The 23,342-nt window shown below is 41.1% G+C and overlaps 1 protein-coding gene across 1 annotated transcript; it reads right to left on the bottom strand.

Moving 5' to 3' along the window:
* Nucleotides 1–9,864: 9,864 nt before the first annotated feature.
* Nucleotides 9,865–21,981, bottom strand: AMOTL2 (angiomotin like 2). Its single transcript, XM_075201576.1, has 10 exons — nt 21,794–21,981; nt 19,281–20,071; nt 17,827–17,980; nt 16,529–16,673; nt 15,925–16,017; nt 13,872–14,167; nt 13,476–13,771; nt 13,162–13,346; nt 12,893–13,045; nt 9,865–11,191 (listed from the first exon to the last, which is right to left on the bottom strand). Exons 2-10 carry the CDS (start codon nt 19,967–19,969, stop codon nt 11,133–11,135), a joined length of 2,070 nt encoding a protein of 689 aa, XP_075057677.1. The 5' UTR covers nt 19,970–20,071; nt 21,794–21,981; the 3' UTR covers nt 9,865–11,132.
* Nucleotides 21,982–23,342: the final 1,361 nt, after the last annotated feature.

Genomic DNA, 23,342 nt, shown 5'->3' with positions numbered 1-23,342 from the left:
CCCCTTACTGGGTAAAAATGTGATTACTGGTGTTCAGAGTCTGCATTATTAGGAGGAACTGGCTATAAAGTGTAGGGAGTGGGTGCATGGGGGCTACCACTAGGAGCCAGTTAGGTTAAAGAGGAGAAGAGAACGCCAGTCATTGTAAGAGCCCCATCAGTGGGAGGCCTAGAGTAAGGAACCAGCATCCCCACCTTCAGTGGTACCCCTAAAGTAAGATCCACTCAGTAGACACAGTGATGACACCACAGGGAGAAGGCAGTGGAAGTCTGAAGAGCCCCAACCCAGCAAGTACCCCATGTAGGAACTCCCTTGAAAAGACCCCATACTGTGAGGTAGGGTCACTGCACAGTGCATAGCGGTTATTTGGGCATGAGTCTGGAATGGAGGTTGGAGACTGCAGGTTAGAGGAATCCCTGGAAGAGGGGATGTTTGTGCCTCACGAAAGGAGAGAGTCCCTGGAGCGTGGGCAGGAGGTCCTGAGGATGTCACACGCCGGTCCCATAGCTAGGTGCTAGCGTTGTGACTTGCCCTTTAAAGAACTATGTTGGTGCTTGCTTTCGCTTCAGAGTCTCTACCTGTCCATAGGTGTTTCTCGTTATGTTGATTGGGACCTCCTTCTGAAGCCTATTGGTCCTAGAGGACTATTTCAAGCTCCCGTAATCATGGACTCATTGCCTGATCTTCATGTTACTCACACTGCCGTGGGTTTTGGCTGCATATCTGATCTTTTGCCTATCTTCTGGATACTATCGGTTGCCGAAGTTACCTGTCATCATTGCTCTCCATCGGCTCCGCTGTATGCCAGTTTGTGGTTCATCTACAAGCTGAAGTTACGTGTTGTTGTTCATCTGCACACATAACTATTCGTGAGTTGTCTACTACACCTTTGCTCATGTTGATTGGCTCAAGTACTACTCTACTCGGCTGTCTATGTTGCGGTATTCTATGTTGATCTACAATCAAGTTCTCTTGTCATCTGTGGTTCTATGTCTAGCACGGCTATTATTATTCTGCTGATTATTATTGCTGGACTGTTAATATGAATATACTGCTAAGCCGGGAGTGTCTACTTCAATTCACGTTGTGTGCATTACCAGCTGTCGTCTAATTGTGATGAACTCTCGCTTACTTGTTAACTGGATCTTCTGTGACCTGTAGTTCTACGCTCAGTTTGGATTTCGTTATCACGCTGTTACTTCTAGGCAACACCTTCCTGCATGTTACCAGTTATACCTAAGTTCCTGGATAACATATAACGTTCCTAGTTCCGCTATATGAACTATTGTGATACCTTAACCACCTGCTAAAGTGAATCATATTATATGTTTGGATCAGCCAAGTCTACATACTATTCTCATCAGACTTCTAGCTGTGTCATACTATTCTCATCGGACTTCTAGCTGTGTCAGTGGTTCACCTCCATCTGCTGTGTGTTTCGTGTGGGATCCAAGAGTTCTATTACCATCTAGCGTTGAACAGTTATATTGCCTATTCTGCATGCTGTTGCCATTGGTTACCAACTGAAGTACATCTGTGATTACGATTGTATTTTATTATAACTGCTGTTGTATCTTCTATCAATATATCAAGTTGCAACACTACTACCATCGTTTGTGTTATTGTTCCCTGTGATGCTCTCAAGTTAAGAACTGCAATTCCACTGTGTCCTGTCTCCACCACCCTCTACTATCACCATCTAAGTAGAGGCTGGGGATCCATAATTATTCATAGCCGTGACAGAGGATCTGTTAGAAGCCTCTGTGATATCACATGTAGAGAGCCTGTGGAAGTACTGCTCCCATCAGCAGCTGGTATGTAACATGGTGTGAGGCTATAAGTACTGTGCAGGAGTGTGATGAGAGGAGATTGCAATATAATTGAAGGAAATGTGCAGGAGGAGACTGCCATTGAAATTGTACATGGTTCTGCAACCATTATGCTGGAGGAAGAGGAGAAAATAAAGATTATTTTCTTGTTTTGAACTGAGATGACCTGGAGCCAAAATTAATGTACACTCTACCACCCCAATGCACTAGAGTCTGCCCACATGGGAACTATGTTAAACACCCATGTATTTGGGGGAGGAGTCACCCACCAGTGAGCCGGGGCAACAAGGACCGCATGTATTAGCTTAATGTCAGATGAGGACGTCAGGAACTGCCGCATAGGCTCACCAAGTGATCTGCCAATACTTGCGTAGAGAGACATGGTTTTTAAAGCCAAGCTCATTACTGGCTGGAGGATGAGATGAAATAGTACAGCAAACAACAACTGCACCGACAAAGTCCATAGTCCATCAGGTCTCCAAGTCCTGACATAGCGATTAGCATTGACGTTGATATCTAAGGGAATGAATGCACCCAAACCACACCAGGACAATGTGCCTTTCAATATTATAAAACCACCAGAACCCTGTTGAAACAAGCACTCAGGGTTATTTAGGTGGGAGATGCGCGTACACTTATCCGTTTGACAAGAACATGGTGAAGGATGGTTTAAACAATTTCATCACCTTCTGCCACTGCTCTAAAGCCCATTGCCTGTGCTTTTTGCACCAATGGACTCGCAAATATGCCTTACCAGGTGTGATGAGCTTTGTATACACTGAAACGTAACTGTTATATACTGTTTTGTGGAGTTCTTGATAGACCATTTTTCGTAGAAGTGGCTGCTTGTGCCATAGCTTGACATTCACAGTAATTGATCTGCAGTTGCTCGCCTGTGTTTCCTTGCATATCAAATGAATGCACAGATATCACTTGTACCCGCTGTTGGCCTTTGAGGATGATGTATTTTCCCATGCTGGCATTCCCTTACATACCATTGCTCATGAAATATTAAGAACTCTCTTGGTCACTTCTGCCAAACAATCATCCCTACTTCAAAGTCAATGAGGTCTCTTCCAACCCTGCTCTGCATAATTATAGGCAACAGGGGCGGCCCAGCGTTCTGCACATGACCTTCACCATACTAAGATAGCGTTTGTTTAATTAATTTATGAGTCACACCTGGATGGAAGCAGTTGCTTTAAAAAATGCTTGTGGTTCCTCATTTACACAGGTGATTCTATTTATTGTCCATTACCTGCCTGTATATTACATTGTGATTACGCAGTTTGTTCATAAATCATGTTACCATGATTTACATAGGCTAAGTACTATGCCCTATGTGTATATTAACTTTATAAGCCCTTCCATGTTTGTATATACAGGGACTGATTTTGAGGTAGGAGCAAAGCAGAGAAAAGGAGCAACATTGCGACTGAACAAACCATATTACAATGTAAGGGGTACAACACTTATTTTTTTGCACACAAGGAAAATACTGGCAGTTTATTTATGTAGCACACACATAATTGATAGCTATATTTTTACACTGAAAAGTTGATCTATGACATGCTATATCCCGACTATAAATCTGTCCCTACATTTTAAATTTACCTCCCCCTCTAATGCAACATGGTTTTGTGCAGGTGCAAAGTTGCTCATTTTCTTTGCTTTGCTCCTAATCCAAAATCAGTCCCACAGTGTGTTGTAATTATGCACTTTATTACGTAAAGCCGCTACCTTGCCTAAAATGGTATGATGTTAGCCTATGTATTATATATCCGATTATGTATTAAAATGTCTACTTTATGCAAGTACATAGTTACCACTTCATACCATTATAATATTGTTAGGAGTCCATGGGCACCGCTGCGACTCTCTGCATCTCCCCGGTGTCCCGGCCGTCTCCTTGACGACCGGGGTGTCACTTACTGTTTCTCGGCCTTGACTGTTGCCAGGGCAGCGGCCGGACGCCGAGTGTTCTATTAGCGCGCCCCGGCAACACAGGACAGCTGTGCACGTGCGCGAAAGTGTATACAGCCTGCAGGCTCATTAATGTCACCCTAATTTATTAAATCTGCTCCTGGGAATCGTTACAGGGCAAAGCCCTGATTGGCCAGTATTAGTGTTTAAGGCAGGGAGGGCTTAGCCTCCCTGCCGGTTATAGCATTGAGTTACTCTGTTGCTGACCTGCTTTTTGTTCAGTTCCTCTTTACCCAGTTCCTGTGGATACTCTGTCCGTTTCTCTATTTTGAACTGCCGTTGTGACCCGTTGCCTGTATCTTGAACCTTGCCTGCTTGCCTGTGACCCTGACCCTTTGGCCTGTATCTTGGACTCCGCTGTTTTGCCTGTGACCTTGACCCTTGGCGTGTATTTACCTTGCTTGTAACTCCTGACTGCGGCGTACGTCTGACCATCCTCTACCATCTACTCGGCCTCCTCTGGCCTGCCGCTACGGTATTGTATAACGAACTAGCACTACGCTAAGAGCTAAGTACTGGGGGCATCCGAGTACCTGTGAACACATGAAGCTCTATGGGAAAGGCGGCTGTTAAAGGTGAAGACCTCTGTCATCTGTTCTGCACGTTAGTTATCAAACCAGCAGCCTACCAAATATATATATATATATATATATATATATATATATATATATATATATATATATATATTAGAAATCCCACCCAGTCCCTGTTATTCTCAGTTTCTGCACATGTGTAAGTTTACTTACTTTTTAATTACATTTTTGGATTCTTGGAAGAAACTTCCCTGAGAGATTTTCCAGAATATTAGGATAGTGTGTCAGTGTTCCAGATCTCCAGCTGTGCAGCACGGTGCCTATGCCTAGGGCTATGTTATTTCATCATTATTATCAGATGTGGGGGGTTATGTTCAAGAAATTGACATATTTGTATTTCAATCAACCAAAAATCTAAAAAAAAAAAATTTAAATCATATTTCACCAAGGGACAGGGAGAATATTTTTAGGTTAAATTGCATACATATGACAAGTCACTTTATTTAGTAGTTAGGGGGCTTCCCTATGCTAATGTCAACAACACAAGCTCCAATAACAGTCCCTGATTCTGTAGTGACATACGCCATTGTTTGAAAAGTGCATCATTCATTATTATTACCGTTTGTTTATTTATATAACACCAATTATATTACCCAGCGCTGCATAGAGAATATGTCATCATTCACATCCGTCCATTCCCCATTGGAGCTTACAATTTAAATTCTCTCCTCCAAACACACATACTATGGTCTATTTTGTAAGAAGTCAACTAAACTATTAGTGAGCGGGAGGAAACAAGGGCACCAGGAGAAATTCCACGCAAACACGGGGAGAACATAAAAACTCCACACAGATACTGCCTGGATTGGAATCGAATTCATGACTGTAAGACAGCAATTCTATCCACTTTGCCACCATAAAAGTGGAATCGCTGCCATGTGTCAAGGAAGAAGCATTTCCCCTTTATTTTAATGTGTCATTACAGCCAGGGGCGGATCTAGACAATAACTTTACCCGGTCCGCTCGGCAGTGACAGTGTACTGCCCCGCTGCTCTGATTGTGTTTAAAACACAATCAGAGCAGCCGGGCAGCACACTGTTACTGCTGAACGGACCTGCACAGTGTGCAGCTGTCGGCAGCAAGCCCCTGCTAGGATCCGCCACTGATTACAGCAAAGATTCAGCTCTTCTGGAAACTAACATTTTCTAGATGGAAAAAAGTGCAGCATTCAGCCAGGAAACCACAATGTTCCAAAAGTACAACGCACTCTACTATTGACACATTATTTTCTCTGGCAAACATGAGAGTTGTCAGCACACTCATGCATGCAGCACTTTAGCAGCAAAGTGTTCCCATGTGCCAAGGTATCAGCGTTTCCCAATAAAAATAATAAATTGTAGGTGGAGGGGCCAGGGCCGGTGCTAGGGTTCTCAGCACCCTAGGCAAAGTTTCAAAAACACGTTGTTCCATTGCTGAACGAGATCGATCAGCGATTTAAGTGGCTTTGGCATCGCTTCATTATACACACTAAGGCAATATCGGCCCGAACGGTCGTTTATCGTCCGATTGACCCAATCATTGGCTGAAAACACTGTATTATATACCTAGCCTTAGGCAGTTAGCAAACATTGCTGTTGCTGCTAGCAGGACAGTTTATATATCCAAATCGTTGACTTGGGCTTGTGTGACAGAGTCGCTTACAAATATGACAGCACACAGTAAACCACCTTTGAGCGACTTTCTTAGTTAAAAGATCTGTTCTGACATTCAAGAACAGGTAAAATCGTACAGTTCTCTCTTCTCTCTAAAATATAAAACATTTTATTTTCAATTTTATAATGGCAGAATACACGGTTTATGTACTAGATAAGGTAACATTGATATTAGCATCTCAAGGGCAGGATTAGTTAGTGAAAAAAGTCCCCATTTGCTAAAGTTGTAATGGCTGCAAAAAAGCTCAAGTAAAAGGAAAATTTTGCCATGTAACTCCTCTTTTAGGGCATTTAAGTGCACACGTCAATTTCAACACATGCTACTGCGATTAGAAAAGAAATGTGAAAAGCAGAAACAAACTACTATTTCATTGCGAATACGAATCAGGTCTGCAGTTATATATATAATAGTATTCACTATTTATAGTATTAATCAGTGTTAATTAGTTGTGGTGCCTGAGACTACACAAAGTAAGTATTAATGAGAGTGAGTTCTCTGTACAGCACTGCAGAATTAGTGGCGCTATATAAATAGCTGATAATGGTGATATAAATTTAGTTTCCGGTGAAGTGTAATATGTTATGATAGAATAAACTTGGGATGTGGAGTTTCCCTCAGTCTGGCAGGTTCCCCTAAACCATCAATAATCCACTGTTGCTCCCCTCTTATGTATGGGACCCTTTACAATGGAGGAAGTCAACACAATGCACAACAAACTGGATTCACTAAAACTTCTAAACAGAAAAAGTGGAGGTGTTGCCCATAGCAACCAATCCGATTCTAGCTATCATTTTCTAATATGTATTAGACAAATAGCTAGAATTGGATTGGTTGCTCTGGGCAACACCTCCACTTTTACTTTTTAGAAGTTTTAGTAGATCTACCCCTTAGAATGATCAAATAAAGTATTTTTTTCTGCTGTGTGTTCAAAACAGAAGCCTTCGCTTTTACTTTCAAATGTTCTAACATTTTATACTCCGTAGGTAACCTTGACAATAAACAGCAACATTGAGATAAAGTAGGTTAATTTGTGGTGGCTGCACTGATTCAGAGCAGTGCAGGTAAAGCAGACATGGAAGCTGTACTAGGGAGGAAGAGACACAGACAAGAGAGTGAATAAAGATTTAGCAGACGGGGAAGGGCGCTAGCGGAGGAATGTGTAAACACATCTCGGCATATTTGTTCACTAATAGCTCATCTGATTATGAAAGGTTGGAATTTTTGCTTCATTTTCTTCCATTCAGCTGTTAAAACTAGGAGTGGAGATTTTACGTCCTGGTTTTTTTTTTTTTATTCTCCATAATTAGTACGTTAGGAGTGTTCTAAAGTTGGTAACTAGAACGTTTATCTTATTCTTGAATTACTATGTCAGATATAACAAATCATTTTTTTTATTATCAAAATATTTTTTAAAGTGTTGCTGTCACCTTCACATGGTGAAATCATCCATTTTGAGAATGCAGCCAATCAAATTACTTGTGACGTCGCCGGACGGAGGCAACCATTTTGTGAGCTGAACCAATATTAACCAGAATTTAGCTGTGGGGACGAATGAGTGGTATCACGGACTGCCAGAATTCACATGCATATTGGCCTAGTCCACACTTTGTGAATGCGAGGGTGCATTTTAATAAGAAATGTGAAGAAACAGTGATCAATTGGAGAATAGGATTTTAAATAGTATGGTTCTCTTCCAGGGCTAGTCCGTCTTAGTTTTCATGGCAATAAATACCGACGATGCTTTACACAGTACTATTTGCAGAAATGGTAATCCGGAATGTTCTTTTAATGACAGAAATTCGTAAACTATGTCAGGTCAATGGGCCTCGAGGACTGAGACTGACAAGCATGAACTATACAATGAATCTCCGAAGAAGTCTTGTTATAGCTTGATACTCTAATGGTCCCTTCCTTACATTCCACATTACAACCTGGGCTCCTAGAGTGTCAGGTTATCGGTTGTCTAGAAATGTCAGACTACAGCGACAGTGAGGGGTCAATAGTTCTTGTTGCTAATGTTTTAGAAAAGACATGGAGAAATGTAAAATGCAGCAACATACCAAAATCTGTGTAGTAATGCAATCACATGACAATACCTCAAAATCTGAGGTAAATGACCAATTTGTGTGGGTAAAGAACAGCTTTTAATTAAAAATGATGGCATATTATATTGCTTATATTATATCCATACATACACAGGTATGAAATCTGTTTTCTGAAAAGGCATTACCCAGACATGGCCAATCAGAATTTACCCCTACAGTAACTGTGAGGAGCACTGCCAACAATTTAATATGGAAGGGATGATAATTGATTATATAGATAGCGTTATATATTCATTCCCTATTTCATCTTAAATGGAGTGTATTAGTACTTTGGTGGGGGTCCCTCCTCTTGAACCCCCACCATTTTCTATATGTAGAAGGGTTCTGACATTCCCATATTGCTGGGACCTATGCTGATCACATAAAGTGCTGCTCATGTCCCTGTGTTGCAGGAGGGATCAGACACAGAAGCGCCAAGACTTTCAATTAGCGACGCAGTATCAGATCTCTCCCGCTATAGAGAGAGCCGAGCATCACTCCAAAGACGCTCAACTCTCTCCTAGCTAGAGATCTGATGCTGCGTCGCTAATTGAAAGCCTGAGAGCCACTGTGTCGGCTGTGTCTTGCTATGGAGAGAGCTGTGCCACAACTAATCCGTCAGCAGCGGACACAGCTATAGGAGAGTGCCAGAACCCGGCTAAAAAGAATGATCCCTGGCTGCCCCATCATTCAAGGACTATTTTTGGGAAGAGAAGGGATTTAGTAGAGGGGCTTCTTAAAATCTTTTTAACCACTAAGCGACCCCTTCTCCCAGATTATTCTACATAAAGTAAACCTCCATCATCAGCTATTTATATTGCACCACTAATTCCGCAGCGCTGTACAGAGAACTCACTTACATCAGTCCGTCCCATAGGAGCGTATAGTCTAAATTCCCTAACACAAAGGCTAGATACACACTGAACAATTTTCCGGCCGATGAGTTATCTCAAACGATTGTACCTACGACTGAAAGTCCGATCAGTCTGACGATTCATGCATATACACTGACACGATTTACCTTCAGATCTGTGCTCTTCATCTGGTCCTCTAGTCTTCAGAGAATGACAGCACAATATTCAGTCAATCATTATTGTCACACTGATTAAAACCGCCTTGTTATAACTATCCACATGTCCTAACATATTTCGTTAGCTTCTGTGACTCTGAAGCAAAACATTCTGTCTCAGAACGAACAATTGAATTATTCTTTTTACCGCAGTCACATGGACATTCATTGCTAGCATCGGCTGAAAAGAACACGTCTGTAAACTCTATGGAGATCATGAGCATGAGTGCATACACACTACATGATCGGTTGGCGATTGGTCGGAAAATATTAAACAGTAGGACCAACGAAATGAGCCGACAATCGACACTTTGGAAAGACTTTCGACACACTAACCCGACTTCAGTCCGAGCGGTTGTATGTCTGCTGATTTGCCCGATTATTGGACAAAAACACTTTAATGTGTACCTAGCCTTACACACAGACCGACAGACCAAGGTCAATTTAATAGCAGCCAACAAACCTACTAGTATAAAGTGACATTTATATTCCCCTGTAAAGAAGTTTAACAAAACATATAAACACTGACCTTATTTAAGAACCATAAAACACCTCTTTACGACACGAAACGCTTTGATAAAATTTGCAAATCGTATTTTAAAACACCCTTTGTATAGTAGATAAATAAATGAGAACTTGTCACACAGCAATGGTTTAGTTTTAAAATGTATTTTTAATTTCATATTTAAAATAACAAAAGTCTGGTCTGCAACAGCAGTACCAGATGGCATCCAGGCAGCATATAATAAGCAGAATAATATTAAGAAACAACAGCCACGCTTACATCTTTAAATACTTTCGATAACTTAAGTAAACTCACAAAAAAAATATATATATCAGATGCATACATCTTTGGAATAAAACTGACTTTCACAGCGCAGATAGGCAAAAATAACAAATACAAAAAAAAAAATATATATATTACATTTGTAACCCTTTGTCAGAAAAAAAAAAAAAAAGCAATTAGCCTCCTCGGGCAAACATAGGGCTATAGAAAGGGGTGATCATTTCTTAAAAAGAAAAATCTTTAGTAAATTGCTTGATGCAATTGTATGATGATCTAATGATGTAAACAACGCACAGGAATTGAGCGGAGCAACAAGGGCCACTGTTGACCAGCAACAGCAGCATAAAAATAGAGATAGAAGGACGGAAGGGGGAAATAATTTTCATAATATAAAATAAATACATTATAGCATTTTTGGGAGATGTACAGGGAGTAATATTTTGGCTTGCACGTGGATTGACAGGCCTCAATAAGATAAAAGCTTCTTGTGTGCATCAACCTATAAGCCTCATGTATATTGTGCTAGAACTTCAGAGTTGACCGTAGATGGCCACGAGAGAAGAGAAAAACATAGTTGTATAAATAGCGACAATAGAGGGGCTTATAAAAATAAACACATAAGTATCTACATGAAAAATGTTTAGGACAAGAGTCCAGTAACTTTAAACCACTTCAAACCCCTGCAGTTTTCTGTAGGTATTTCTAGCAGCAAAAGGGATTGGCCCTTGGCTTTGCAAAGCCAAAACGACTTTCTTCTCCTTCCCCCAGAATATGTGTCCATGTGAATTAAAGTCTTGAGGTTGAGATGGGTTTCAGAAACCACAACCGTTTTATCACATTGATTTCACCGAGTTCTATTGACTTCAGATGAGTCACAATATCAAATATCTTCTGGTCTTCTCAGCCATGGCTCAGACTGGTGTGGCTTACAAGTTTAAAAGCCCATCTGCATTTTAGGCTGGAGTATCCGAGCGGTGACGTACATTGTCCCAGCTCCAAGACCACCTCATCGTTATAAACGGAAGACCGTATTCTTGGCCTTTAAAATACAGAGCTGAACAACCAGGTACGACCGATTCTCCATCGTGTAAGACTCTCTCGACATTGAGGTGTTGGCCCCAAGAAACAGGTAACTCAGATGAGGATCTCGACCATTTCGGAAACGTTGGAGTTTTTACAAGTGGACACCGATTCTGTAAGAAAGGAAAAGATAATTAACGAAACCGCAAAAATCTGCAGCAAACTGGCAAAACGAGCCAGAAAACAATGTGAAGATCCTTCTCTATTTATTTTTAAACATAGGTCAGTCAAATTAATAAATATTTTGCATATTCAACATGTAAACATTCATCTAATATGTAAATAACATTTTGACATATTTTGCAATTGAAGGGGCCCAAAAACTGGGAACACCGCAAATCCACTAATGATACTTTTCTATTAATGAAATTGTCAAAGTGCTAAAAAACTACAATTGCTATAATATCTAAGCACAAAAAAAAACTGGTCATAAGAAAACGATTATTGTAATTCAAACTATGAAACCGGCATGATAATTAGGCGCAGCATTTACATTTCATATGTACTTGACACGCTATAATGTAATATTTGAAATGCCAGCACATGAAGAGCAACAGACTGTCAGATATTCATATAGATTCACTGAATATCCTGTCATGCTCATAGCAAATTGTCTATGCATGAGTGGATTATCCGTCTAGCTCTAGCTATGCACTCTAGTGATTCCATCATCTGATTCACCCTTCACAAAGGCCATTGAATACATAAATGATGAGACAAGCATGTGATCAGTCATGTCAATATGTGTACACGTAAGAAGATGATTGAATTCTCTACAATGAAGTGTAACACAGGGTGAAGCGTGAACAGTTGGCCTTATTTGTACTGTGAAAGGCTCTGCGATTGTCTAGTATAGACAGGGTAATGCACTAATTGCTTATGGACGTTACGTTGGAGAGCTAGGTCTCAAAATCTAGTATGCTGGATCACAATGTCCTTTCTTAACTGGCTGCGTTATGATATGAGGGGGAGGACATAACGGGCATAACAGACATGCCTGTGGCTTTGGATGGTCAGCAGACAGACTATCTTCACGGTGACATTAAAATATTATGTTAATGGGGATGTGAGGAATATGAAACAGCCTAAAGGTTCTAAGAACAGGAAGGTTTCATAATATAGAAGAGGTCCTCAAATGTCAAACTATGCATGGGGCAATTCAAAGGGTCACCAGAACTTGTCCACGTAAGCATCACTCCACATATTGGATATGTAGGCACTATATTAATAATATGATCTTTCGTACATTGGAGAGAATCCCTTCCCCCTTGCTCTCCGTCCTCTTGGCCTCACACCTGCATTCTCTTCCCAGCTGCATAGCTGAGATTCATTGGCATTAGTCATCACCAAGGGAGGCCAAGCCTTGGCAGTAATTGTGAGAGGAGAAAGCTCTCAGCTATGCAGGGCTCGGCACGGGCTCAGCCTGGGGGAGGGGAGGTGAGCGAGTGCAGCTTCTGCCATTGCGAAACGTCTTCTGAACATTAGCAAGGAAAATACACTCGTTTTTTTTGCTAGAGAACAGCCAGGTTTGCTTTATCCATGAACAAGTGAAGGAATGTCACCCAAGGGCTGTGTATGAAAACCATGATTAAAAAGGGAAAATATAGGTGATTTACTGTGAACACACCCTCTCTGTATCCATACACTGTTTCGTGGGAACTCACAACTCTGACATGAAGCTTAAGAAGCCACCAGGTATAAGCGTTACTGAGAACCAATGTTCTTTCACAAATGCATTCTGGGATGAAGTCTTTTCTGCTAGCATGTCATGTCAGAACTGCTTCTACACCGTACAACTAGGAAAGAGCACTTACCGAGTGAGGAAGCATTTCTGTCCAGAAGGGATTCTGTCACAGTTGTAATCTCAGTCGAACACTCTGTCTGGGTGCTGCCATCTTTGCTGCCATGTTTGGAGTGAACAGGTAAAATGCCAATGTTGGCAGATGGCAGACAGCTTGGTGTGCTTACTGGAAAGAAAGAATAAGATAAAAATAAGGGTTGGGTGGTCATATTTATTCAAACACCAGAATCAACTTGTTTGAAATATCAAGTCTAGTATTCACTAGATATGTAACATAATCACCTGTTGCTCCTTGTGACGTGTTCACTTGTCGCTCACCAGCCGCCGAGTTTGGGGTCGGCACAGATGGAGTGAAAATAGAGGGCACAGACTTAGCAGGTCTTAGTGGGCCCTGGTGGGGCTTGCGTTGCTGCAAGACTTTAATGACAGCATCTTTCTCCAGTATCTGACCATGGAGAGCTTTGATTCTACAGAACAAGAAAAGAATTGTGGAAATGAACTTTACACAAAGGACAGAAAGAAGAGTTTTAGGTAAACAAATCTATAAACTAATAACATTCTCAACTCTTCCATAAACAGACATGGGTCAAACATACCTGTTTTCCATTTCTTGGTGCCTGTGATTGACCATCAAAAGGTCCTCATTGAAGCTATTGTTTGGCGAGTGGCGAGGCGAGTGGTTGATGATGGTCGTATCTCGCTGCGCCGCGGCAGTGGCTGCAGCATCCATGGCGAACTGACGCATAGTACGTTCTTCCAGATACTTCTGCTCCCACTTCGTCATGTCCGCCTCTAGAGCCAATATCCGTTCTTCTTTCTCCCTCAGCTGCTCTGAGAGTCCTTGGATAGAAAGCTCAGGGGAATGGCCTCCACTCTGTGTCAATGGTTGTCTCTGTTAGAAAGACGCATTCGAGTGAGTTTCTCCCTTTCATTCAGACACAGACTTAAAAAATAAACAATTGAATAATGCTTAGCATTAGTGGCCTACTCACCTGATGAGACCTTAAGTTTTTTAACTCCTGCTCCAGCCTTGTACGCAATCGTAGCTCCAACTGTTCTCTCTTTTCACAGGCAGCTTGGAGTTGGCTTAATGCCTGCTGTAGTCTCTCCACCTTCTCTACATACGCCCTCTTCTTGCGCAGCTCATCCTCCGTGCGAGCTGCGGTAGACTGAGCGTTACTAAGAGCCTTTTCCAATAACTCTGCTCTGCGACGCTGATCCTCATTCGCACTACGTAGGAGGAGAATTTCTCTCTCCAGCTTCTCTTTATCGTGCTGCTGTTCACGGCCTGTAAACGATGAGAAAAATATCTAATAAATAACCTGATATTGTAAGTTTAAATGCTCTTTGTAGTAAGATTATTTTTAGGCTCTCAGCTCAAAGTAACTGGCTAAGTCTGGAACCAAAATCTGAAGAATGTGAATGGAGAATGAGAGTATCAGTTACAGACATATAGTGTTCCTCCTTACACATGCTCTAGATTTGATTTCAGCAACAATCCATGTATTAAAAAGCACCTGCGGCCTCCGAACACAGCAGCGGAAACCACTTTGTGTATCCAGGAGAAGGCAGTCTATCAGTTTGCTAAGAACCAGTGACATCACAGCTTCTTAGCAAGTAGACAGGCCACATTCGCTTGAAAACCGATTTTGCACAGAAAACGGCTGGCTACACTTTTTGTAGAACACGAGTACACATCAACTTCCTGCAATCGGCTATAATGGACAATTAAAAAGTACCCCTGCTGGGAAGTCCAGCCAGGAAACTAAAATATTTTATAAAGATTTATTTTTTTAATAGAAAAATGATAGCTGCAAGTAGAATAATAAGTATGTGTAATCTGCTGTCAGATCTTTGGAAAGGTCTGAGGTATAAAAAGTTTAGCAAATACACTTTAAAAAAAAAAAAAAAGACCTGAGAGGTTTGATAAGCTCTGCAAACAGCCAATGTGCCTGTGAGATCAGAACATGTTTACAAGAGTTTTGTCTGCGTGTGGAATGACCTAACAAGAATATTCCTAAGTATATGTTAAACTTGACTGCTCCTGCACTGTTCCATGAAAGGTTAAGCAAATATGCAGGTTCCCAGGCTTGGAGCAGCCAGATAGCAGGGGCATGACAGCTCAAGGATGTATATCCTTGTAAGACCAGTTCTGTCTGGTGAAGTTTCCAACTTCCCCAACATGGGACAAAGCTCAGTGTAGTGTGGATGGGTGCACAAAAGAGAGGACTTTGTGCATTGTAGCATCTGGGTTCAATTCTATTTAAATCAATTGATGGTACAGCTCATCGTTATCATTACATAAATATGTTATTAAAGTGAATCTGTTGCCGGAACCCAATATAGAGGAGAGTGCAATCTAACACTGAGGCATGAGGCACTGTGTGCCTCGGTAGTGTATCGGATTCCCGTGGAAGTATAGGCTACATTCTCCTGTATAACGGCTACTGCCGCTCTGTGCAGACAGGAGATACATTTTAATTCTATTTTCTCCCAACTAATTTGTATAATCACAAGACTAAATTATTTGAATGGTTCATATGTAAACATGAATTATTTATACACATCTGCTGAGGTTCCATTAATGTGGGGTTTCTACAAGTCTCATCCTGTTAACCCACGCAGTGCTGCCCCCTCCTCTCCTCAAGAGGCCAGAAAGGAGGATGAACAGGCCCAGCTACTGGAATGCCAGGAATTCAGGTCCTATTGAAGTATGTTTGTTTGCTAAAGCAACACAGCCTTTTCTTCAGGAAACAGAGACCGGACACACCTCCCCTGTATACTTAAAGGTGCATCAGGCTGGAACCCACGTACGCAGCTGCAACTGTTGTTTATGAACTGAAATCCATCTAGTTGCATTGTTTGCAGAGTGAGTAATGTTACTTGGACGTGGAATTTTGGACTGAATGAGAAGATGTTTATGATTTATTTTCAACTCACCCCGTCTAGTGTAAAGGGACTGTCTGGTTTATATTTTCTAAAGTAGAAATGAAGACTTTGGGGCTAGGAAGCTGAATGGTTTTGATTTCCAGTACTATAACTTACACTGAGCAAGCAGCTTGGAGACCATCCCCTGGTTGTCTTCTCGTTGCTCTATACTCCTGGCTGACAGCTGTTTGTTTGCAGATTCCAGACGATCTAAACAAAAAAAATAAAAAAATGAGAAGATAAAATGAGTTTCAGAATAGAAACATAAAAATACTTCCATAAGGTTAGCAAGAATATGACATTTCACTGCTCTGTGGAATCTCAGAGGCTCTTTCTCTCAACAGAGACTGGAATGTCCTTTAACTGATTCTTGTGGCTACCTCCCTAGCGAGCTAGTTTATTTTCAGAAATAACTGTCTTACATCTGTATATAGCACAGCGGTATTCAGTGTTCTAGAATGTCTTCTGTTCCAATGTGTTTTATGTCACCCCAATTAAGGCAGTTTTGATGTGATATGTAGGTTAATGAGCTTTGTCAGGATGGTTCATTGACTTTTCTGTGCCCCTATTGTTCAATTTCTCTTTCTACATGGCTTTTAAAGATGTTTATGCTCTTAAGACTCTCTGTGTCCACTCAGTTAAGCCTAATATCCATTGTAAACAGCTAATGATGGCTGATAAATGTTGAAAAAGCCCTTTGTTTCTGCTGCTGTCCCCTCACCTCTCAGGTCACGGTTGAAGTCCTGCATGCGTCTCATCTCTCCTTCCATCTTGGTTCTCATGGCATTCTCAAGTGACTCCCGCTTATTGGACGCTTTCATGAGGCTGTCATAAGCTTCAGAGATTCGCTGAATTTCTGTCTCCAGCTGCGACACAAAGAAGGAATCAGACTGCTGTTAGGTTTGTGGGAACTCTCACTGAAGACAACACATTACAACATAACCTAATCCAAAACCTAATCCAAAGTACCATTGTCCTAATGCCACGCATGTGCTGAAACCTACAGCAACAAGTCACCCTTCATCATCAACATAGTGCTAAGGACGGAAACCCTCTTATAGATGGCATCCCATTGACTAGAACACAGATTATGTAATATACTATGTAGCTCTACAGTATGAGGATCCAAGTGTTCTACATCCTCTGACTGTTTTAGTGCAGACTGGATTATTACTAGTAAAGATGGCTCTACGCTTTCTTTCTGCCTACTTTATAAAAAAATAATATATTTGTATTCCTTTTTTTTTTTTAATATTATTTTTTATATTTTTATATTGTGCATATAAACAGCATGAAAGAGCTTAAAATGTATATAATTCTACAGAGCTGAGCATCACTGTGGCACTGCTTGCTTTACACACGGATGATGTCTGTAGACTTTATGCCACCTGCCTGTCTGGACTGCACATTTGCTACAGGGCTGGATTCCCCCCTCCCTATTCCTTACAGCTGAGGCCGTCCTAACACAGGCACCTTTTCATCCCCACACAATGGCTCATTTATGCCACATCAGGTCAGCTCAAGCAGAACACAAAACTCAAGCAACTGTCAGCGGCCCTCAGCTCTACGTGTGCCTCTAACAAATGGCTTATAGCTGCTCCATTGTGCAAAATCCCTCGCAGCTGTTAAAGGGGGGGGACTATGGGGGGGGGGTGGATGGAAAGCGAAAGAGATGACAAAACGAAACTGAGAGTGGTAGACACCCCACCCTCTCTGCCCAGTTGGGGAACCTAATACAATAACCTGCTCGGTGACAGAAATCATGTTTGGACACTAATGGGGTTTCTAAAATGTAGTTGCTGATGCAGCATTTAGGGGAAACAGCTGCACTTGTAATGCATTCCTCAAACAATTACAGTCTACAGTAAAGTTCGCCCTTCAGGTCTTCTTTGTACCTCTTTGGCCCTATACAATGCAATGATGCCAAGATGTGCAATGTCTACCCAGAGGTTTGTTGATAACGTTATTGAAATTGCATAGATGCCATAATCAAAATTTACATAGGAAATTTGGTTTTACCTTCTGGATTCTGACGGCCTTTTCACTGTAAGTCTCCAGTTCCCTGCGCAATGTTTCGTTCTCCCGCAGCAGAGCGTCCATTCGCGCCATGTGGGTGCCTGCGGCGTTAAAAGATGCCATTTGACCATAGTGCATGTTAGGATCTGGCATCGTCCTGCAAGAGACAAAATAACATTTACTGTTAAATACAGCGCACACATCAGATGGATGATCATTACACACTTGTTATAAGGTTTAATGACAAAAAGTGTTTTCACCCCCACATACTGATGATGATTGAAAGTGCTCACTAACCCCCAATAATCAACTTAATTGTACTATGGACACATCCTGAGAACACTATTGAGAGAACCTGAACATGGGGCCTGTACATTCTTGTACTAACTAAACGAAGGAACATCAATCACAGTGAAAAATATCAGGCACCAGTCCAAAAACAATATACTATGGTCTAAAATTAACCAATCGGTACTAGATCATATAGTGATTTTAAGATACAAGACTGGTTTTCCAACTTCATAGTACACATTTTTATCTTACGTTTTGAATGCTGGATCTGTAATATGCCTATAATGTGTGGTAGTCTAAGGAATATAATTGTCTCAGGTAAACAATATTGATTTTCCCGATCCTGTACCTGCCCACTATGACCAAAATGCCATTCTAGAGCTATTCTAGATACCAATGTCTGGAGGAAGGCAATTGCCTTAGGTGAACAGCCTAAAGCCAAAATAAAAGATTTATTTTTTTTTACTCTCAACTCCCTGGAATTTAGGAATTCAAAAAGGCTATCACAATGGAGTTGGTATTTCCGTTAATGACCCTAATCTCTCTAGCTGCCAAAGGGGTTACAAGAACTAACAAGGGAGAACATTCTTTCATTGTGAGACTGAAAATATTGCTTAACCATTATCTGCCTCACTTGCATAGAGAGCCACTTCCTGTCTCTGTTTATCTCTTCCTGTGTGGACAATACAGAATGGTCACAGCTCCTCTAGCTCAATGTTTATTGTCAGGGAAATCTTAAAAGCCACAGACACCAGAGTTTAAAGGGATTTTCTTTAAATTCTCTTTTGAAGTAGCTATTAATACAATGCCTGTGCGTAGACACATCTATATGTGCATGGCTGCAGGCCACAATTCTAGATGCGGATTGACCAATGTCTACTTTAAACCCATATGTGGCTTCAAGCTTAGGGGTATTCAGAAATCACACATTGTAGTATTATTGTGTAAGGAGATAAAAAATGCATTGTAAAGACAAAAGAAAATGCAAATGTTAGACAGATTTTGCATTAATTTATATTAAAACATTTACAGAGTGTTTGATATTTGAAGAAACAAGTAAATAATTTATGACGACTACAATGCAGTTGCGGGTCTCAAGTTCTTCTAGTGTGGATCATGCTAACCTGTAGATGCAGTAAGGCATTGGTTTAAGTTTATATGCTTACCTGACTTCAGGTTGATGGTATACAGGGAGGTCTCCAGAATAGTGCCTCTGTTCGGAGGCATACCCACTGATGGTAGGATCAGGTTGGCTATAGTTTGGATACTCAGGTGGAGCATTCCTGTACTGTATTCCTTCTTGTTGTCCACGAGCTACTGACAGCTGGTACTGCCTAGGGAGCTGAGGGTAGCTGAGTGAGGAGCTCATGAGGTTTTGTGGCTTGGCACCATTACGCTCTAGAGACAACTGCAGCAACCTTTCGCTCAGAGACCTGACATGACCGTGCTTCAGCTCCATAAGGGACTGGTCATGTTGTTGAGAAACATGTTCTACCTTCTGGATGTTCTGAGCCGTGTAATATTGAGATAGGGCAGCTTTGGCTTCTTCATAGGTTGGAAGCTCCTCGCCCTTATGTTGGAACTCATAAGCTTTATACATAGGGTTCTCCAGGTAGAAATGATCACAATGGTGCTCCTGTCCTTGAGGTTCCTGCCTTGTGGAAGGGCTACCCTGCAACTCCTCTTGTTCAAGGCTCTCCAGAGATGACCTGGGGCTACCAGTGCCCCCACCTCCCCGTAAAGCCTGTTGCTGGATGGCCAACAACGTGCGATTCTCACTCAGATTCCCATATCTCAGTTGCTCCTGAATAAGACGGTGCAGAACCGTTCCAGACGAATCCTCCGCTGTTCTCATCCTAGCTCAACAGACAAATATAAATCCCAACAGAGAAAATAATAATACTGGATAATCCTTTCCCCAAATCGCCTGCTGGTTTAAGAAACTGTTGTGAAGACCCTGTGGATGAAATAAAAAAATATATATACATTAAGAAACCAAAAATATTGTATTGTGGTTTTTACAGGTAGCCAACACCTACCATCACCTACTCATTTTTGCAATATATCCCATCATATTTAGAAAAAGTGTTTACTATTTACAAAGGATTTTTTTTACTCCCAAAACATATATAGGTGGTAGTCAATAAAGAACATCAGAGACTTCCTCGGACATTGCTGGAGGCTGATAAATGCTCAGTAATAATTAGGATTTAACAGAAACTTAAATGAAAGGAATGACCTTGATAGTACCTGTCCTGGTGAGCTGCAAAGACCTTTCTAATGGTCCTGTTCCTAACTCCTGCTGTTTCACAGTAACCTGTAGAGGTAAGACTTTTGACCTGGTTTTGTTTTTCACGTGGGGGGAATACATTAAAGGTTGGAATGTCTCCCTCCCCTTCCAAAAGAGATAAAGTCCAGTATTTATTTGGTATGCCCCCCTGCTGCTTGTTTTTTAACCTTCCTCTTGAATGGCACATTCTCCTAGTTGAAGTTGAACAACCAACCACACTATAATGTTAGTACAAACCTTTAGGATTGTGCCAGGTTAAAGATAATAAGAAACACATTTTTATATATCCCATCCACTAAGACCTATTATTTTGGTCATGTACAATGTAACTCCATAGCTAGAACAGCCTTTTAGACAAAACTGATCCCAGCTAGCCTTAATCTTTGTTCCAATATGTGGCCGTGCCACTTGGCGGCAACGGGTTAAAGAAACGGATGATGTTCAACATTCTGCTAATGCCTACAACATATTTAAATGATGAGTTTAGTGGCCACAGACCTTGTGCTGTTCCCTTAAAGCACAAAGCTTTTTTCCACAGCGTAGGAGATACTACCATTTCACAAATATCTAAGACGTGACATCATCAGGCCCTTTGTGTTGCAATTGACATTCTTTGTGGATTGCAGTCCTGCCACAAACGTACAAAAGCTTGTACTCAAAACAAGAATAACCAAAAAAAAAATACCCCATGGATTCCTTAGCCATTGCTAGGGGTGACCGAACACCTGCATTTCTCACTTGCGGTTCCCATTGAAGAATGCACCATTGTTAACCCTTCACCAACACATTGTAAACAAAGCATACCAAGGAACTGAGACCTGCACTATACAATGCCACAAATAGTTTACAAGCACAATAGGCACATATTTTTAAGGTTCAGTTGAAAATAATATGTGAACAAGAAAACAGTCCTCATAAGCATGACCCATGGGAGAGACATTATATATATATATATATATATATATATATATATATATATATATATATATATATATATAATGTAAATTGAGTGACTACAATTTGTAAATATTTGTAACATATGTTAAGTTCAACAGTCACTTGTAATAAATGCATTGACATTATTTTATGCAGACCCACACAATACAAGAGTGCCTTACAAGGCTATACACTTTTTTTAAAAAACAAATAGAACGACCACGACAATACAAACATGCACTTAAGGTAGTGTAGACGTGCAATGCGCATTAAGCAGCTTGGTGATTTGACACACAAGTCTACATGAAGCGCCGCATCTAAATGTTATATTAGGACTCAAAAATCTGGCTGGAAAAAAATAATTAAATGGTTTTGTGTAATTGCCGTTTTAAATGTCCTTGCGATGCTAATTCCCAGTAGAGTGGCATGAAATGACAATGAATGGACACTCACCAGATCATAGCAGATGTGTGTAGCAGCAGATTGCCAGCATGTGACAATGTCCTGGTGAAGTGCTCGTCCCTCAGTGTCGGGAGAAGGCTGTGCACAGCCTGAGAGCTCAGAGCAGACTAACTCTCCTGCGCTCACACTTGCCAAACTGCCTCAATAACTGCGCTATGCCAGGAATGTGAGAGTTTCAGGCTCCCCCTGGGATAAAAGCTAACCACACATAACCTTTCTCCTGCCCCTCCTCTCCCGGGATCCTGCTCTCCGCCCTCACTCGCTGTAGGAGCTGCATACACGCTCGTTCACCACTAGGGGCAGCTTCGGTCACTGCTGGCGAGTACAGCGGGAGCCGGGAGAGGATGTTATGTGAACAAAGGCAGTAATAATAAAAGCTCACAGCTAAGATAAGGTACACAAATTCTGGAAAGTGAAATTAGTATATGATTGCATAAAAAGTATAAATATATTATAACTATTTTATTATATATAATAGAATATAAATAAATATCTACCATATGAAAGAGCACAATCTATAATTTAGATTATACATATAATTTGCCTTACCACTGTTATTATTAGTTATTTATAGGGTGCTACAAATTCTGTAGTGCTGGACAATAATACAAATACAGATAAAACATAACTAATACAGTGAGTAAAATCACAGATTTATGAGAAAAGTAAGTAGTATAAATGGGTAGTCAGATACTGCCTGTGCTCTATGGGGGAATGGGTTTCTGATGTAGTCCTCATCAGGGCCATCTTAACAACATTATGGGCCCCCAGGCAAAGCAGTGCACCGGGGCCCCTAGATATAGATATATAGATGTATTCAGATATAGATATAGATAGAGATAGATAGATGTACTTGCTCAGTAACCCTTGATGTTTTTTTTTGCAGGTTTTTTTCTTTTGCAGGAATATTTATACTCATTAAGAGCTGTGCCTGTGGGGCCCCCAGGCAGCTGCCCATTGTGCCCAATGGAAAAGATGGCCCTGGTCCTCATGTTAGAATCCTAGCAATAACATCATCATCAGCAGCAGCTATTTATATAGCGTCACTAATTCCGCAGCGCTGTACAGAGAACTCATTCAGATCAGTCCCTGCCCCATTGGAGCTTACAATCTAAATTCCCTAACATACACACACTCACACACACAGAGAGACTATGGATAATTTTGATAACAGCCAATTAACCTACCAGTATGTTTTTGGAGTGTGGGAGGAAACCGGAGCACCCGGAGGAAACCCACGCAAACACAGGGAGAACATACAAACTCCACACAGATAAGGCCATGGTTGGGAATCAAACTCATGACCCCAGTGCTGTGAGCCAGATGTGCTAACCTCTAGGCCACTGTGCTGTCCAATAAATATAATAACACAAATTTATGTCATCCTGTACAGAGGTGTATTGGGGAACAGACAACAACTGGATTATATTATTTGAAGGACAGCAGGTCCCTGTCTTTTGAAGAGCGTTGTAGCCGTGTTTAGATCCAGCTTAAGCTCAGAACAACGGAACAAGAGAAAGTGGTTTCAATCACAAATACT

The sequence above is a fragment of the Mixophyes fleayi genome, chromosome 3 (genome assembly GCF_038048845.1).
Source record: "Mixophyes fleayi isolate aMixFle1 chromosome 3, aMixFle1.hap1, whole genome shotgun sequence".
NCBI lineage: Eukaryota > Metazoa > Chordata > Amphibia > Anura > Limnodynastidae > Mixophyes > Mixophyes fleayi.
The sequence above is the reverse complement of the archived record's forward strand: the minus strand, read 5'-3'. Positions and strand labels throughout refer to the sequence as shown.